The following is a 19954-nucleotide window of genomic DNA, read 5'->3' as shown; positions in this document are numbered from 1 at the left end:
AATGATATTTTTTTCATAATTTAAAAGTCAACACAAAAGTTAACCAAAAGTATTGAACCATCTAAGTAAAGGTAACCCAATGAAATTTTTCTGACAAATCTAATTTTTCAATGCAGGTTTTATTTAAATGTAAACTAGCAGTAATCAATAAAGTAACCATTAATGTTTTTTTTCAATAAAAATAAAAACAAAGACTTATATTCACTTACATCTGCACTATTTGCTTGCTAATGGGCAACTGTCTCATTGACAATAATACAACATAGATTTTTTTTTTATTATAAAGGAGAGAGTGAAATTGTTTTCTTGGATTATTGGTTGTGTGTAGTTTATGGCTGTATTTCCATTTGATGTATGCAAAATCACTTAAACATCTTTTGGCTGTAAGGGAATTTTGATAGTCCTTTTTTGGTTGATTTTGTATATCTTTTAGCGGTGGATGAAGGGAGATATGAGGTCCTTTCCTACAATTATTCTAATAAGAAAGCCAATTGAAAGTCGAATGCAAAACCAACTAAATAATCTACACGCTGTTGGGGGATTTTTACGGTCACTTTTTAAAGTATTTTGGAAGACTTACTGATACCAAAATAAAGTTCTGTGGTTTTTTTTAACAGATTACCTACCTCGTTTATTGACTTGAGAAGTTTGGCAATAAGTTTCCGTACTGACGATAATTTTGTGACAGCCTGGTCACTTTCTTGTTTTCTTTGAGAGGCTTCTGTCTGGAAGTTACCAACTAACTGTAAAACAAAGTTAACAAAATACATGTACAAGCTGTAAACAAAAAGGTAAAAATATCAAGAAAGTATCTGACCCCACTGATATTTGTGTAGAAAAATTGCCTTGGCACAAAAAATATGTTATTTTCTCTAAGACGATGCATAACATAACATAACATTTATTGTTTATAGAGTTATCAAGACATTTCTTAGATTAAAGATCAGTGTATTTTTTAATGCAAGATTTTCACATCACATTTTTTGCTTATGTAACTGACAAGATATCCATACAACATAAACGGTCTATGAAGATAAATGAAATGGAACATACCTTCCTCAATCCTTTTTCATAATGGTCAAAGAAATCATCTAATGGGAAGGCAGCTAATTCTGGTAAAGCCATCGTAGATATGGCATCTTTATCCATGATCCAGTTTGGTGGCAGGAAGTATCGTAAACATGTTCTGAAATAAAAAGTCACATTATATTAACAATATTGCACTCTGCAAAATTCCTTTTTTCCCCTTGAATACCAATTTTTGTGGGTCTAGGTTAACCAATTCAATGAAGTATCTTTTTTTGTAGGCATGTATGCAGATGTTAATTATTCACGAAAATATATTTTTTTCTCTCGATAAACGAAAATCATGAATATAAAGAAATCCAGTTTTATTTCAATTTTTTTTAATTTGCAATCTGATATCTAAAATGCACTATTTCATGCCTTTTAATTTCTTCCATCCTAAAAGAGAGAGAGGCAGAAGACTACCACATTCTTGGAACAGCACAGTATTCTTACAGCATGGCAGTATCTATTTTTATTGCATAGCAATATAATGTTTCCATCAGAAAGTAACCAAAAGTTAGCGTGCAATAAATTCTAATATTGCACTAGTGCAATAAATCTTAAAAATTCATGACGTCATCAACGACAAAATCTTAGTTTAAACCAATTTTTAATTTTAATATCATTTTTCTATACAATAAAAGGGTTATTGCATGAATATTTGGGATATTGTCCCTCGTAGAACATATATTGCTCATGCAATATAAAATTCTACTCGGGACAATATTCCCCAATATTCATGCAATAACCCTATAGTATGATTAGTATAATAAAGTTGTTTCTATTAAACAGGCAGCATCATTGTATAATAAATAACATTATTATAACAGTCTCTACATGTATCTATTGGCAATATGAATGTCAGTTACATAGATGGCAGCACCTACCTGTAACCATTAGCAATTTCATCTGTGATTTGACTAGATGGTAACTGTGATGTGGTTGATGATGATGGAGCCTCGGTAGCCGAGGACACAGAGACGGGTGAGGGGGGACCTTGAACTGGAGATTCTGGTATTGGCTGACCACTCTGAAAATAAACAAATTAATTCAGCAACAACCAAAACACAAACAAAAATATGTAAGTGACAATAACAAGTGTTTTGCTAGGTATAAATTGAAGCAATATAATTTTTCACCAAGACCTAAATCATCTTTATTTAATCAATTCAACTATTTATTATAAATGGTAAAATTATTTTCCATCATTTCTCGCGCTCACTTTTCAAATAATCCATTCCTTATGAAAAATATCAATTACATTAATTGTATAACAGATATAATATTAAATATACAAATGATACCCAATATGCATGTGTATCTTATTAAAATAAATTTACAAACCTTTAATCTTAAATCTTTACTGGACTTTTCATACCTGTAATTTATAAATTTGAATTAAACAACACACCAAAATAACATGATTTATTTGTCAGCAGTCTTTTGCTCAGCCACAGGTCCACATGTCTAGGCTTTTTTAAGTTCTAATATTTATTTATGAAGGGCCTTCAAGAATTTCTACTACAGACCGAAAGAATCTTAACAATATTTTCTGGAAAAAGATTTAAAATAACAAAGCACTACCAAAAATCTGTTGGAGGAATTGAAATTTAGTTATTTCTGATGCATAGAAGTAGGAATAAGAGTATAAATAAAACAGCACTACATCAATATAACCAAATGAAATCTAGAAAAATAGCATTGGGTCTTCAATAATGGAAATTTTGTGTACAATATGTAAAGCTCTAAATTGCCTAAAATATAAAACAAATTAAGGTCAGCAATTTTCAAATTTTATATGAACTGTGTTCAGATGTTGACTGACCCAACTAGTCATGAATATAAAGTCAAATACCGGAGCAGTCTCAGAATAGCAAACTTCATGTGCAACTTGTGCTTTTAGTTAACCAAAAAGGTCAATTGTGAGCATCATAATGACAGAAAAATAATCAAAAAGAAGTGCAAGAAATTATCTCATTTTTATTATATATTCTTACTAGAGATGATTGTTATTATTCTATTTCTACCATTTCAAGCAACTCATTACAGAACATTTTTTGTTTGGAATTCATCTGCCCAAATTAAAAACCTGAATGCATGTAATTTAATTATGCAACAAATCAGTAGCTAAATGACCAAAATAATCATGTCAAACATGTGTAATTTTAAAATTACATGTGACAGTCAGCTTCCTGTCGGACATCAATTTCCATGTATCTCACGCTTGGACACTGGTTATCACCGGATGATCTAAAGTCCCTTATTTGCAAAACATTTGTAACACCCATTATTAGCTAATTAAATTTACAAAACCCTATTAAATCAACAATTTAAACAAGATTTTGTAACATCCTTGTCTATTAGACTTTCGGTCGTGTGCCAGTCTGGTCTCACGCTGTGAGGGGATAAAAGGAACATTACGCCTCTGTTCTTTAAAGTTGGTAACAGATTTTCACCTAGGGCTAATAAGAAATTATAGGCTTGTGACATTTCTTTTGATTTTTCAATTAGCTAGACCAGTTTTGTCAGATTGTTATCAATTTTTTTTAATAAAGTTAAGCTATTGCAATGGATTTCCCCCCTAATTAATGGTACAATGTATTACTCCTCAAATAAAATGAATTGTAGTTGCAGTGCATTAAAAAAAATCCATTGAAAAAAAAAGTTTCATTTTTTATAACAATTTCGTAAAAATAAATTCTTTTAGTTTTAAATTGGTTTGTTGTAAATCATCAATATTTGAGATCTTATATTAATTCTTAAGTCACAGAATATGTTCAGTATTATTACCTAGGTTAAAATTGTAATAAATCATAACATTTATAATAAATAGCTGACATGATATAAGCCTATTCTGATCATGTAATCAGGTATGGCTAATTGATCTGATGGGTTAAGTACAACTTGTCACTTTCATCAACTCCTCAGACCACACATAACCACAAAAGTGTGTCCGGCACACTCCGGACATACGTCTGACTGAGATATTATCCACAAATTAAACAGGATTAAGCCACAGAACCTAACGCAGAGGAAATTGATTATACAAATAATTGTCTACGTTTTATAATATTGATAACAACATTTTGTCACATGACTGATGTCATTGAAAATGATTACACTAATAGATTTCTGATTTTTTCAAATCAAATTAATTACACGTAGGTTTTTAATCAGTGTCATCACCTCTAAAATTAAATTCATACAGGTACCCAGTAATATAAATTAGTATCAGAAAATAATATACAAGAATGTACAGAAATAAAGCAAAATGTGTCAATTTATAACCATATACAGAAATTAATTAATTAAGCATTACCAAAACGGGGAACATCATAATTAAAAGGAAAGACTATAAATTAAAAGCCATTTTTGGTTTAAATATATCCCTCAATTAATAACTATGCACTAATTGTTTTCAACTGCAACTAATGACCTCTTTCAAAATTGTATCAGCACCAACTATTGTAAGGCCATTTAAATTTCTGAAGGGCCATATTTCTGGAAACTTTTATTACGGCTAACTTCTTTTCTTGCAATATTTTTAACATTGAAATTATTTATGTATAAAATCCTATAAATTTTTCAACTTTGGTGAGTTCAAATTTTAATTATACAAAGCCATCTTTAATATAAGATTTAAAATTATAGTTTATAAATTGTAAATGATAGTAAAAATCACATTTTAGGCTGGTAAAAAATAAATCTATATTTCGCAAAAATAAATGTCTACATTCCACATTAAACTTTTGATATAGACCTATACTGCCAGTTATTTTGTGCATCAGATGCAATGAATAATGATGCAATACTTCATGCTTGTGTTAACATTTATTGTCAACAAAACTTTTATTTTTCTGAGCATATTTTTCTAAGGCAAAAGTCCAATAAATTACAAAACTGTTAAACATTAATTCATATCCTAATAATTTCGTATTTTTTTATAATTACACCTAACAGTCAGTTTCTTTCAAGAAACAACATTAAATATCCTTTACTTTCTTATTATTAAATCACCCATCTTAATCCAACACACCATACTTCAAGGATATTTAGGCGTGAAAAAAAGACGAATCGTTTCGCTATAATAGCAACGGTAATTATAATTTCATCACTGTCAACAATGCCCATAATTTTATTTGACAAATCGCCGTGGGGCCCTCTCGAGAAGTCAAGTGATATTCCCAAAAGAAAGAGAATTTAATTTAGATCTTAAATACTCCATGGCAATTTAGCCATTATCCCCGTTACATTTAAATGAAATCGTTGTGTAAATAAAGCGATATTTTCCATTAGCCTACAAATCTTCAGAGACTCTCAACATGCCAGATATTTGTTCCGTTAAAATGGACGAACAGCCTGCTTTCTTAGAAACGACCATAAAACTGTCCCGCTAGTAATTACAGGATTTTGTAATTTACATGGGTTTAGTTAATTATTTTGTAATAAAATGTGTTCAAGCGAGATATCTCAATAAAAAGCATATTAACAGTAAGAGATTCTTCAGTTTTATGTTTCAGAAGAGAAATGTAGAAATAGGGAAATAGCAGAAAACTTTATGTGTATGCACTACTACATAATACATGTTTGTGCAAAGAAGAAAAATAAAAATTTTGCTGTATATGAGCATGACTGAACAGTATGACTATTTTACACCTTGCTAGGAACATTTAAGTGTTTTTGGCATTGCATACCCCTTGGCCCATATACAGCAATGTTATGTTTCATGTACTACTAAATTCTTAATGTTTCTTTTTATTTGCTTAAAAAAAGTCAAAATATTTCAATATTTTAGGATTAAAATCAGAGAGCTTTAATTAGTTATGAGACTTTCAAGCATTTTTAATAAATGTGAATACAGCTTTAAATATTTTCAAAAGTTATTGCTTGATAAATCTGGAAATGATTTTAGGACTCAAAAAATGTATATCAAATATCAAACTACAATTAACAGGCTATTATTTAAACTTGGAATTATTATTAATTATGGAATTTTCATAATTTCTTGTGCTAGAAATTTCTAACAAATTCCATGTTTATTCTGTACTTCAATGGTCTGTGCTGTGCACAACTCTTTCTTTTACAAAAAAGATGGAACATTTTCAATAGAATGTACTGTGCCGCGCACAACACTATCTATACAAAAAACATTATATGGAAAGTGTTATGAACCGCTCAAAACATTTTTATACCAAATAAACATGGAATTTAGTAAAAATTTCCAACACAGAAAATTTAGCAAATTCCATAATTAAAAATAATTCCAAGTTTAAATAATAACCTGTTAATTGTATATTTTTATCAATTTGATCAGACCAACAAAGTTGAACAATTTTATCATACACTGAAAATAAACTGGTAAAATACTTTTCAAAATATGTTAAAACATTTTGCTAAAATGGTACAATGACAGTTCGTTGAAAAAAAATTCTCCAAACAATAATAATTCAATTTGTAATTCAAAAGCTTGTATCTTGTTTCTTTTTTTTTAAAACTATCAATTTCAAAAACAAGAGTGTTACATTTTAAAAGGCAACATGATTGAAAAATGGATTTTGCCTGCTTCTTAAAATTCAGATAACATACAATTTCTATTTAAAACAATTAAAACAGAAGCACTTAATTTTAATTGTGCAAAAAATCGTGACTGTGTTTTAACAAGACATAACAACTGGAGCGATCAACACGATTTTATGTCATGGCGCCCATCAAAGAACAGCAAACCGTAATTGTTTGGTATTTATCTTGTGCGTAGATCCTTATCGACTGCAAAAACAATTTATTTTTACAACTCTTCACTACTTTCAAACTGTGATACATCTCGGTAAAAATGGACACCTTTTCCGCGAAATTTCACTAGTCGCTGATAACGTCAACTGGTTTACATATTATTACTTTGGCTATATCTGACGAGTTTCTAGCGAGATGTTGTGTATTTTTACAGCGATTGGGCACCTTGGGGATTTTGGAATTTATTTCTTGTTAAGTAATTAAATATTTATGGTTCAGTTACGTCTTCTAGGGTCATAAATTTAAGCGTTGAGAACAAACTCTGCTTTATGGCTGTGCTCTTACAGCCGATTCTGTACCCAGTGGAGCATTTAAGGTAACTTAATTAGTGTTAGATTGCTAAGACCGTAAATTTGAGTTAGGGTGCAATTATTATCATCAATAACTCCAATTATATTCTATTTTATTTATCTTGTTCTTTGAGAGATGAAAGTCTTCCACTATTTCTGGTAGTTATAGGAAATTTATGATTTCTTTTATCTTTGAAACGAAATATCTTTCACAGATTGTTAATGATCGACAAACTGATTTTTTCTCAAATTATCAATCTGTTGCAAAAAATGTGTGATACTTTCAAAATCTTCCTTTTATCCAAAACTGAGAAGTTCTAAACTGATAAAAAGATATTTAAGCACACAAAGCTATAAGAAATTTTCCTGTAACTATTTGCAGGTTTTTCTGTGCAATTAAAAATCTTTGTGTCAAATTTCAAACCTATTTAATAGTTTATAACATATTTTTTTACGGCTCTTTTCAAAGTATTAAGAGTATCAAATATGGTGTATTATGGATTACTTAAGTGATTGATTTATCCCAAATCACAAATACCATGTAAAAGACGATGTTTGGTTAAGATCAAACGAGCCAATAAATTTTTCAAGAATAAGTGAATTAACTAACCAAAAGAGAAGAAATGGCCAAGTTTTTTTTAGGTGAAGAAATGGCCAAGTTTTTTTTAGGTGAAGAAATGGTCAAGTTTTTTTTGGGGTAATGAAATCCCCAAAATTAACTTAAACATATTTTTTTCTGACTTGATATATATAATTTGGTACACATATATAGTTGCATTCTGCCTTCTTAACGTTCACTCATTATGTCTTTAGTATATATGTAACTATAACTTCATATTATTGGCCACAAAAAAATCTGTAAACTTTTCTTTATTTCTATATCCTAATGAATTCATTTGAATGATTTCCTAGATATGAATGTCCCATCCATAATAACAATAACATTTTTATGCAATAGAGACTTAAAAAAAAAATATTCAATGAAAGGACAAGGAAATAAAGTTACCAAAAGTCCCCAAATGTATCATTACAGAGAAATGCAAAAGAAATCAGTAACATTCATTCTTTAATACCTATATACTGTTTCAGACAAATGAAGAAAATTTCAGATACTGTGGATTCATTTATTTTCGAAATTTTCGTGGTTTGAGGAAAACTTTTATATTCGTGGATGTTTAATTTCGTGGTTTTGGCAAAGTCTACACTTATTCCTTTACAAAATTTGTATTTCGTTGAACATTTGAATTCGTGGTTCTCCTGTACCCATGAAGTCCACGAAAATTGGTATCCAACGAATATTAATGAATCCACAGTAGAACACAAAACTTGTGCAACAAGAATTTCCCTTTATTTTGAAAATATCAATTCTTGCTGAAATCGGTTTTGTTTTTTACTGACTTAACACTTAAAATGTGGGGAAGTTTAAGCGGATATTATTTTGTTCTTAAGGAAACTATAAAGATGTATTTTTCTAATTCCATTAATTTTCAGGCCTGCCCTGAAAAGAAATGGTGGACACCATATTGCCAAAACAATTTGGTGCTATCAAAGAGGATAAATCTACTGGACAAATTTTTAAAACTTAATACCCCAATGATGATTTTGGCCAAGTTTGGTTAAATTTGGACCAGTAGTTTCAGAGGAGAAGATTTTTGTAAAAGTTAACAACGACAACCACGGACGACGACCGACGGCAGAGTGATGGGAAAAGCTCACCTGGCCCTGAAAAAAAATGATGGATACCATATTGCCAAAACATTTGGGTGCTATCAAAGAGGATAAATCAAATAAATACTTTTAAATAGACATATATGTAAAACTGAGTTGACATGAATGTGAAATGTAAAGATTAACTTAATCTCATAATTATTTTTATCTGAAATTTTACAATGAAAGGGAGATAACCACAGCTTATTTTAGCTTCAACTCTAAGAAAAGATTATAGTAGTTTTATCAAAATCTGAAAATCTTTGACAAATGGAAAATTGGACCCAAATTGCATTTCTATATCAAATTCAAACTGAAATTAATTTTACATATAACAAATAAATGACAAAATAGAATTAAAACTTCATGTCATATTTGCATCAAATTCCTAGTGAAACAAATTTAGCTGATAACCAGGCTTCGACAATAACGCTTGTCGGATACCAGAGGGAAAAAAGGTTGAACAAGTAAAAGCTGTATCAAACTTGTCCGTCGGGACAAGTACAATTATTCTGCAGAAAATAAATTTAATCCAACTTTGATGAACAAAGTAATTATAAACAAAAAAGGAAAACACATGTTTCTGTATTCTGTTTATTCAAATGCAAAACCTTTTCCTTCAATATGTTTACTTGCAATCAATAATTCTTAACTGGTTCTTTGTCAGGCACTTTTTAAAAGGTAAAAGGTATACTAAGTATTTTCGGAAACCAGTCTTACTGATCTGAATCAATGATGCCTTTGTAGATAAGGTAACTTTACAGGACAGTTCCTCACCTGACAGGTTTAGCTCAAAGTTTGATAGATAGTTTGGCACCGTCGGACACATATTTAGTAGACATGATTGATAGACAGTTTGGCAAGGCAGGAGATATTTTGGGACCAAGACAAATCAGTACCTCATTTTGCTACATTATTCTGTTCCTTATAATTAATACCATACCCGTAATTTTTTCATGAAAATGTTTTTTTTTATTTAACATTAAATTAACAAAATCATATTTGATCATAAGTAGAAAAAAACAATACTTGCAATATGGTGACCTATAGTTGTAAATTTCTGTGTCATTTAGTCTCTTGCAGAGAGTTATCTCATTGGCATCAGACCTTATCTTTTTATTAATTGCATTTAATAAATTTTGTTCAACTTCAAAATAACCAGGATACAAATCCAATGAGTGTACATTGGCCTATCAGATGGTGCCTTATGTGCAAAGTCTGATGAGACTGGTATTGATGAAAACAAGAACCTTAGTCCTGTGATATGACTAGATTCAGTCACTTGACTCATATTTTTGAAAAATATTTCAAAAGAAATATCTCAAATTATGTTCTATTGTTTTAATTCGTTTTGTTCTTTTTAATCAACTTAAGATGTAAAAAGGTTATTTTTAATAAAAAAAATTTGGACAAGTAACAATTTCATTCAGACAAGTAAGTTTTGGTATGTACTTTTCCTACTGTCCTACTGGACAACTTGAAAAAAAGTTATTGAAGAGGCCTGATAACAAATAAATTATTAAAAAAGAACTACTTAGAAAAATGAACTCACCATTTATCATATTTGTCTTTTGAATTGTGGTCAAACTTTATCTTCCATTTACAATCTTTGTTATTTATTTTGGTTACCATTCCAGAATACCTGCACAAAAAGTAAAACTGTCTGTTAATTCTACAATTATCATGTATATCTGCAGCTAGTATTATCATACAACAAACAAACAGGAACCAGCTTCGTGTATCTCACTTTAAAATTTTATCAATTAAAATGTTATCTTTATTTAATGAAAAAAAATAAAACATCTCAACTCCTTCAAAAGAATAAAAACATCTCATCTCCTTCAAAACAACTATTATGAATTCAGAATTTATGAACAGTCTGAACCTTTAGACGCCCTTGACCAATAAAAAAGAATTTTTTGAAAAACTTTGCTAAGACATATAACTTAAATGTCGCAATAAAGATCTTCAGACTAAAAGTCAAAAAAAGTTTTTGGTGCAGACTGTAAAAGTATATTTCTTATTTTGTTTTCTGAATAAAAATGGTTTTGATCAAAAGTCATCATTCAAAGAGATATTAAACACCTTCAATATTTCATTTCTCTAACAAACACAAATATTTGAAATGAAATTAATTTCACAAACTTCATATTTATTACAAATAAAATATTTTACAATCAAGGGGAGATAACCACAAATTAAATTTCATTTAAACCAGTAGTTTTCAAGAAGTTTAAAAACCAGACTAATATTTGGCCCTAACATTTATTATAAAATGGACTGTAAACCTAAATCTAAACTAAAATATGTTATAATCTTATCACTTCATAAAACTTACCATTTATCATTAATTCTTGCTTCAATCTTTGTACCAACTTCCCCTGTAACAGAAACATATATATTATAATCAGCTTTCCTATAAGTAATAAAATGTGTGAAAGAAAAACCGCAACAGGACCAAAGAGCAAAAAAAAGCCTACTTTCAAAATACAATATAGAGGTAAAAAGTTTATGAAATACTAAAATATTTACAAGAATTAAAAAAGTTCCACATGAAACATTACACAATGCATTAAAAAGTAAAAAAGTTGCAGCATTTTTAATAATTTCACTTTTAAAGATAGCCACCATCTAATTAGACATCAGATGACCTCATAGTTTTAACGTATACAAAATAATATTATAGATAGGCAAGCAAATGCAATAATGTAGTGATGGTTTTTAGAGGTCTGTTTGTTTTAATGTTATATATATGTAAATCATCTTTTTTTCTGTATAAAAAGGTTTTGTGAAGAGAATCAATGAAATGATTCTTCCTGTCTACTACTTTGTTAACCTTTTAAGTTTCAGCATTCTGTTCTTTTAGCAAATATAAAAGGATGCTCAAATGCACAACCTGTCTCCATCTGAAGGTCAAATCATAATCAACCAAAATGTCCTACACAAAAACTTGGGTGCAGCCACTTTTAAACGTGATAAAAGTGAATTTCAAACTAAGGACGACATTTTTAATGATATTCTTAAATGGTATAAGGGAGATAACTCTTACCTTCATTGTCAGTGTCATTTGTAGATACAATTCCCATGTCATCATCCTCCGACCTTGTGTCGACTACTGCATCAGAATCATCACACGACGACTGTAATATAAAGTGGAAACTGTTGAATTTGATATGAAGTATATTTTTACTAGGGCTCTTAATAATGTCTATGTCAGAAAAAATATCTCAACTTTTTGGATGAGGCTTTGAATCTGGTAGAGGAAAAGCCCTACACAGTTTTGTGTTCAACCTACAAAATTTGATATTTTTCTGACATTGATTTGAACTTATGTTGTTTTTATACTGATGCTGAAAAAGACTGTTGTAAGTAGCCATAAAAATTTTAACACAAAAATATCATCTTTGATCCTGATTCACACTACACTTCCAATAATAAAACACCTTATCGCTCTTTGTCCCCAATTACTGGACATCACAAAAGTTCTCTTAAACTTTTTACATCATAATAGAAAATATCTGACGCCACAATGAAAAAGTGATTGTTGTATCATGTCAAAAGTTCAAGCAGGATAGATTTACAAATAGTAATAAGGTGTATACCCTTCAACATCTGCAATTTCAAATGTTATGACTGATCCTGGATATCAAAGCACAATATTAACTTAATAAGTAAGTGAAAAATGGATTTAAAGTCGACTTTAAAAACACATATTTCTATTTCTTCAATATTTTTTTGACAAAGCCATAAATCATTCTATAGTTGGCAGAGAGGTTGGAAACAAACACGTGTATTCTTTTGCTCTAAGTCATTAAATTTTGTTTTAAACAACACCTCCTTTTCATTTTGACAAAGCTTTCAATATTTATTTATGGATGCTTAATTTATTTTCCTTTTGCCAAGTTGAAATAACAATTGAAAACCCCCGAAATCAGCATTCAATTGCAATAAGTTTAATCCATACGTTATTTTCTTTCTTCCCTTTTATTACAAATACTTTGAAAACCCTAAGATAAATACTGTGAAAGTACTTTTATTCATGGGGTACCAATTTTAGTGGTTTTCATTGCTGGCTTTATCCACGAATTCAAATATCCTACCGAACATAACAACTGTTGTTCAAATCAAGCCATGGAAAGATCTAAAACCTAAAATCCATGAATTTAAGAACACACGAACATAGAAAATTTCCTCAAATCACGAAAATTGGTACCCACAAATAAAAGGATTTTCACAGAAATTCAATTTACTTCCACAATATTTCTATTAATAGCTTTTCTCCCTCGTCTAGAGGGCGTTGAATCTACATCAGATTTCATCTTCTTTGTAGGAACGTATCCATCGCTATCTGAATCAACAGGTGAAGATATCTTAGCCTTCTTCGCCGATGATGTCGGTGTGATCCTTGACGATTGTAGTATAGGGGAAGCAGCTCTTTTACTTGCCTGTGTGTAAAAGTTAAATAGAAACATAAAATTGTGACTGAAATTTATTTCAAGAATTAAATGCTCCTTTTAGTATTTCTATTATGGTGTAAAAAGATTTGACCAAAACAAATTTTGTATAAAGCGCTTAAAAACAGGTGCACTATCATTCTAAATGTCTCAAGAGTTTATTCAACCAACCAAAAGTATGGATTCTTCTCAAATGTAGTTTATGTTAACGAATTATTGTATAAAAGTTGTTACGTTGGAATTTAAGGATGTGTCCCGAAATTTATTTTTGATGTATGTATACAGTAATTCCTGAAATAGCAATACATTAACTCACATTTGTAATGATTTATTAATTTACAGTTATGAATATCAAGAAAATTTGTACTTGCTGACCATTTACTTAAATTTTCTTAAAGCCGATATTATATAAAATGTGGATGCAAATTATCCTCTTACACTCAATCTTTTCTGTTCTCTTTTCTTCTCTGCCTCTTGTTTCTTCCTTTCTATTTCTTTTTTTCTTTCTGCCTCAGCTTTCTTTTCTGCATCCAACCTACAGAATAATATCAACAAGCATTCTGTGAGTATTGTATGGCAATATATAGTCCCCTACACATTATAAATTTTAACTTCATCTATAACTTGTCATGGTGTTAACTTTAAAACAAATATCAAGTCGATATCTTTAAGTTTGACGAAAAAAAGTGTTGAAAACCGATTACTTAGGTGAATTTTCTAGGTGCCTCTGCGTAAAATCATCAGACCGGAACGACATTCAAACTTTATCTGTTGCTTGTCATTATAAAACATTTTCAAATCAATATTTTCAAGCATGACTGAAAAAAAGAGAGGAAAACTGTGTATTTGAGTGAATTTTCTAAGGTCCATAACTCTGCACAAAATCATCAGACCAGAAAAAAATTCAAACTTTATCTGTAACTTGTTATAATTAAAGTATATACCATATGATAAAACATTGCAACAAATATCAAATTAATATCTTCAAGCATGAAGAGAGAAAGTGTGAAAAACTTATTTGAAACCCCACAATTTTACCTTTTCTTTTCAGCAGCTTCTTCTCTTTTCCTTTCAACCTCTTCATTCTTTTTTCTTTCTGACACCTCTTTCTTTTTTCTATCTGCTTCCTCTTTCTTCTTTCTTTCCTGTTCTTCTTTTCTCTTTCTTTCTGCATCTAATTTCTTTTTTCTGTCCAACTCTTCTTTCCGCCGTCTTTCAGCATCTTCTTTTCGTTTTTTGTCTGCATCTTCTCTCATTTTTTTAGCCTGTTCCTTTTTTCTTTCGGCTTCTTCTTTTTCTTTTCTCCGCCTTTCAAGTTCTTCTTGTTTCTTTCTATCGTCATCTTCCTTTCGTTTTCTTTCCTTTTCCTCGGCTTGTCGAGATGATGACTGTTTTTTCTATTAAAATATTTTAATTTAATTCTATTACATTGTTTTAAATTTTTGTTTCTCTCATGTTGAAAACTTTTAACTGCGTACAGTCTTGATTTGCAAAAATGTATCGTTTAATTTCCTTGCATCAACCCAAAATATCTTACTTATAGCAAAAGTTTATGCATTTTTATCTTATTATTTCATTTAGATGCAATAATTACCTGCATTTTCTCTAACTGTTCTGTTTTCCTCCGTATATCCTAAAAATAAAAGAATATGCTTGAATTCTAAAACCATTACATTTTTTTTCAAACTCTTTAATGAGTCATTCAGAGCACACATCATTTCTGGAACATCCTCACAAGCATGTATTACTGACTAATAATCTTTGTTTTGTATGCGTTGCTATGAGGAACACATCAGGTACCAAAAGTGCAGGCAGGAAATGCAAACCCCTTTTTGGAGTATCTGCATTCATCTCTGTTATTTTCAGTCATTAATGTTGCAGAGTTGTTAGGTTTTTTCTTTTACATTTCTGTCTGTGTTTCTTAATCTTATTTAATTTTGGGACATACAGACACACAAGGGTAACATTATATAACACTTCCACTGAGAGGGGGTGGGGGTGTAATAACTAGTAACAAACCTCTTCTATGTCCTTCTGTTTCTGTTCCTGAGATCTAACCAACTTTTTTAATTGACCTTCTGGTATATTCAACTTCTGTTCAGCTTGATTACATCTAAAAATAGAAATATAGCAGATGCATTAACTTCCCATCACATCCTGATTGATTATTTATAACTGTTTTAATGCAATTTCTAGCAATCTTGGTGATTTCATGACAGCCAGTTTTAAAACTGTTTAGAGAGCCTGTATAGTGGAGAAAAGCACCTACCATAGTAAATTGTCAATCTATAGAAAGAAATAGAACTGATGAATTGTTTTTAATCTAATGTACTAATATGTTAAAGAGATGTCCATAACCATGTTGTCATGGCAACTAAACCATGGTTTCTACGTCCTCTCTGCTTTAATGTCAGCAAGTGAGATAATCAACAAAGATGGCTCTCTTTACCAACTGTTTTTCTTGCTACTATCAGGAATTGAATTCCCTACTACAGTACTGACAGGTTAGTGTTTATTGAAGATAAACAACTTAAGTCAGGAGCCTGTAATTCAAAGGTTGTCATTTCTTGCTAATATCATAATTGTTTTTGTTCATTATTTTGAACATAAATCTGGCTATTAGTTTTTTTGTTTGAATTGTGTTACATTTGTCATTTCAAGGGCTTTTACAGTTGACTATGTGGAATGGGTTTTATTCATTGTTGAAGGCTGTACCTGACCTATAATTGTTAATTTCTGTGTCATTTGGTCTCTATTGAAGAGTTTTCTGATTGGTAATCATACCCCACTTTATTTTTTCATTAAACCAACAGGCCACTACAGCCCTGACAGTACAAGATTATACCTACAGTAGAGTCAAGAAAACTATCAGGGATATTTGATTTTGTGGTTGGTTTTGTTAATGTCTTGAAATCAAGCTTTTAGAATAATGTTTCTTTGTTGAACATCAAAATTTGTCAAATTGTGGCTTACCTAAATTCATGAAAATGGTATTTAACAATAATAATGAATCCCCAGTATTTCTATATACGTACTTGTTATGCTGAACATCTGCATTCATGTCACAGATCCAATCATCACTAAAGTCTTTACTTATATTATTAGAGGAGAATGGGATTATTCTCCATTTCAAACAATTATCTACAATGAAAAAAGATCAATGGTAAATTACAACAAAAACTGCAGAAATAAATCAAACACAAAAGTTCTTATAAAAAGTCGGGGAAATAATTTTTTCAAATTAACTCCAAGATGTATTTTGCTGTTAGAGGAAATCCTTTTAATAAAGATTGACCACGATTTAATCTTTACTCAGTCCTCGTATTACTAAATTTGTGCTCTTAAGGTGGTACCTAACACTTTCACTAATATAAATTTGGCTCGTTTAATTTTCATAAAATTTTGACAAAGTACTTATTTTGACCCTATAACAAAAAACAAAAAAAATTCAAAGATTTTGAACCAACCCTTTTGTCAGAAAAATTACACTGGTTATATAGTAGTTTGACAAACACCAATTTTGATCATTGAGAAGCTTATTATTTCCTTTACAACACAACGTAATTAAAACGTTTAGCTGATTTTACAAAGTTATCTCCCTATAGTGTTAGGTACCACCTTAATACGAAATTCAGCATTTTGATTGGTTAAATTAATAGTCTCAGTATGATAATTACACTTCTAAATACAAATGGTTGCAAGTTTATGTGTTTACAAGTTATTTCAAGGCTCTTTGAGCTATAGATTATCCATTTTCATTTGCCTATAGATGTTTAATCATATCCTTATCTTGGTGAATATAAATGACTATTATTTTTCCTGGCTTTCGTGTAAAATATAGCTTATTCCATTGCATCCAGTGGGATACAGAATATAAGTTCAATATTTTTAAGCCTGGATTTCCTGGAAATCTAACCCTTATTCATCTGAATATTTGATTCAGACTGCATTTTCCCTCCATTTCAGGTCGTACCAAACAACTGGACAAACAATTAATTTGCCTGGTTTAATTTTCATAAAATTTGACAAAATATTAATGGTGAACCACACACTTTTACGGAAAAAAAATCATTGGATATACAGCAATTTGACAAACACTAATTTTGGTAATAGAGAAGCTTAATATTTCATAACAACAAAAGATTAAAAGGTTCAGCAGGTTATTACAGAGTTATCTCTCTGTAGTGGTATGAATCACCTTAAATATGAAATCTACCTACCACATTGTAAGGTTGTGTTAACCTGCATGGCACGTTTTCTCTGGAATTTGATATCCACTGATGGTGGGTCCTTCCATGAATGACTAACATAGCCAAAGTTTTCCCTGCAACACAAAACATTAAATTATTTAATGTTCAATGGTAAATTTCATCAAATCTATATTTCATATACTGAGCTACATATCTATCTAAAATGTATGAAAATTTGGCAACAGAACTATCCTGTACTCTACAGTTATAAAATAAATAAATAATATGTTTCTCTAATTTAATGATGTAGATTTAAAAATAATGACCTTTTTTTAGTGAATAAATGGAATAATTTGGTTTCAACAAAGATAAACAAATATTGTACAAATGGATGCAATTACTTACCAAAATGTTGTGACACCTTGGTTACCTGTAAAAGAAAATGACAAAGTATTGTTAATTCTTATATTCATTTATTTTTCCATTTGTTAAGGGGAATAACTCTAGAAAGGTAAAAGTGAAACCAACCAAATTTAAACTTGATTTGTGTTTGATCGGATCATAATACCTATAACCGTCATACAGGCAAGACAAAATTCCTTTTTTTTTTAAATCAAAATTTTATTTTCTTTTTTATACAGACATCAAACCTCATTTTCTGTCTTCAATTTTCAAATTTGGTAATAAATTCTAAGTTCTTTGTTTAATGTGTGCTTTTTGTCGAGCCTTCGACTTTAGTCGAAAAAGCAAGACTAAGCGATCCTACATTCCGTCGGCGTCGGCGGCGTCGGCGGCGTCAACAAATATTCACTCTGTGGTTAAAGTTTTTGAAATTTTAATAACTTTCTTAAACTACACTGGATGTCTACCAAACTAGGACAAAAGCTTGTTTATGATCATAAGATAGTATCCAGAAGTTAATTTTATAAAAATAAAATTCCACTTTTTCCGTATTTTACTTATAAATGGACTTAGTTTTTTTCTGCGGGGAAACATTACATTCACTCTGTGGTTAAAGTTTTTAGACTTTTAATATCTTTCTTAAACTATCCTTGGTTTCAACCAAACTTTGACAGAAGCTTGTTTATGATCATAAGATAGTATCCAGAAGTAAATTTTGTAAAAAAACAAATTAATTTTTTCCGTATTATACTTTTAAATGGACTTAGTTTTTCTGCAGGGAAACATTACATTCACTCTGTGGTTAAAGTTTTTAAAATTTTAATAACTCTCTTAAACTATCCTGGTTTTGAAATTGTACCAAACTTGGACAGAAGCTTATTTATGATCATAAAATAGTATCCATAGGTAAATTTTGTAAAAATAAAATTCCACTTTTTCAGTATTTTACTTATAATTGGACTTAGTTTTTTCTGCGGGGAAACATTACATTCACTTTGTGGTTAAAGTTTTTAGACTTTAAATATTTTTCTTAAACTATCCTTGGTTTCAACCAAACTTGGACAGAAGCTTGTTTATGATCATAAGATAGTATCCAGAAGTAAATTTTGTAAAAAGATAACTCCATTTTTTACTGTATTTTACTTAAAATGAACTTAGATTTTCTTCAAGTTAACATTACATACAGTCTGCAGTTAAAGTTTTTAAAACATTTGTTAGATTCATTAATTAACTATCCTAGATTTTTACCAAACTTGGACAGAAGCTTCTTACAATCATAAGAAAGTATCACGAGGAATATTTTTCCTCGTTTTTGTTGAGCCTGCGATTTACAGCAAAAGTAGGCGAGACACTGGGTTCTGTGGAACCCTTACAAATTTTTTAATATTCAATGCTCCCTTTTTTTGTATGTTAAGAATAATTATAGGATAATTTCCAAAAGTTAACAATAAAACCAACCTATTCCAATGTCTTTCCAATACTGTTCCATGTGTTCCCCCATAGCTTTCATCATATGTCGATATTCCCGAGCATCAGCGAAATCTTGTTTGTTGTGTGTGGGTTCTAATACTAAGTATGGTATATCTACTATTCCTACTATACCACTGCAAAAACTGAAATGTACAATGAAAAATACACATTATAAAAGTAACTTGTAAATTATCTGCAGAGCCAACATCTTAATAAACAAATGTTATTTTTATTTTTGTAAAAGTTACTCCACAAAATATTTTTATAAAGACAATTTTCAGCATCAGTTATCTTTTAAATCTCAGCATCAAGATTAGGTGATACTTTAACACTACAGGGAGATAACTCTGTAAAATCAGCTAAATGTTTTAATCACATTGTTTTTTTAACCCTTTCCTCCATTGAATTTTTTTTTTGCATACTTGATTCGCATAGAATTTTTTTGATAAAATGCTGAACTTATGCTTTGAAGTATTAAGGCATTGTGAAAAACAACTATTTCATCAAATAAATTTAAGTCAGATATTCCTATGATATTCCTTTTCATATTGGATACAAACTTTATTAAGTCAACTGCAGACAC

General features: G+C 29.9%; 1 protein-coding gene across 2 annotated transcripts in view; it reads right to left on the bottom strand.

Annotated features, from left to right (window-relative positions):
• Positions 1 to 19954, bottom strand: part of LOC134681291 (ATPase MORC2-like) — a 58372-nt gene that overhangs the window by 9544 nt on the left and 28874 nt on the right. For both annotated transcript variants that reach the window (XM_063540859.1, XM_063540860.1), the window contains 16 exons: positions 19360 to 19514; positions 17905 to 17929; positions 17530 to 17633; positions 16345 to 16450; positions 15329 to 15422; positions 14904 to 14942; positions 14348 to 14706; positions 13748 to 13844; positions 13106 to 13300; positions 11905 to 11995; positions 11194 to 11236; positions 10408 to 10497; positions 2413 to 2446; positions 1956 to 2098; positions 1054 to 1186; positions 627 to 743 (listed from right to left, as the gene is read on the bottom strand). In XM_063540859.1, coding sequence (XP_063396929.1) covers positions 627 to 743; positions 1054 to 1186; positions 1956 to 2098; positions 2413 to 2446; positions 10408 to 10497; positions 11194 to 11236; positions 11905 to 11995; positions 13106 to 13300; positions 13748 to 13844; positions 14348 to 14706; positions 14904 to 14942; positions 15329 to 15422; positions 16345 to 16450; positions 17530 to 17633; positions 17905 to 17929; positions 19360 to 19514 — 1825 coding nt within the window. The remainder of the gene's footprint in view (positions 1 to 626; positions 744 to 1053; positions 1187 to 1955; positions 2099 to 2412; positions 2447 to 10407; positions 10498 to 11193; positions 11237 to 11904; positions 11996 to 13105; positions 13301 to 13747; positions 13845 to 14347; positions 14707 to 14903; positions 14943 to 15328; positions 15423 to 16344; positions 16451 to 17529; positions 17634 to 17904; positions 17930 to 19359; positions 19515 to 19954) is intronic.

This window comes from Mytilus trossulus, chromosome 8 (assembly GCF_036588685.1).
Source record: "Mytilus trossulus isolate FHL-02 chromosome 8, PNRI_Mtr1.1.1.hap1, whole genome shotgun sequence".
Taxonomy (NCBI): Eukaryota; Metazoa; Mollusca; class Bivalvia; order Mytilida; family Mytilidae; genus Mytilus; species Mytilus trossulus.
The sequence above is the reverse complement of the archived record's forward strand: the minus strand, read 5'-3'. Positions and strand labels throughout refer to the sequence as shown.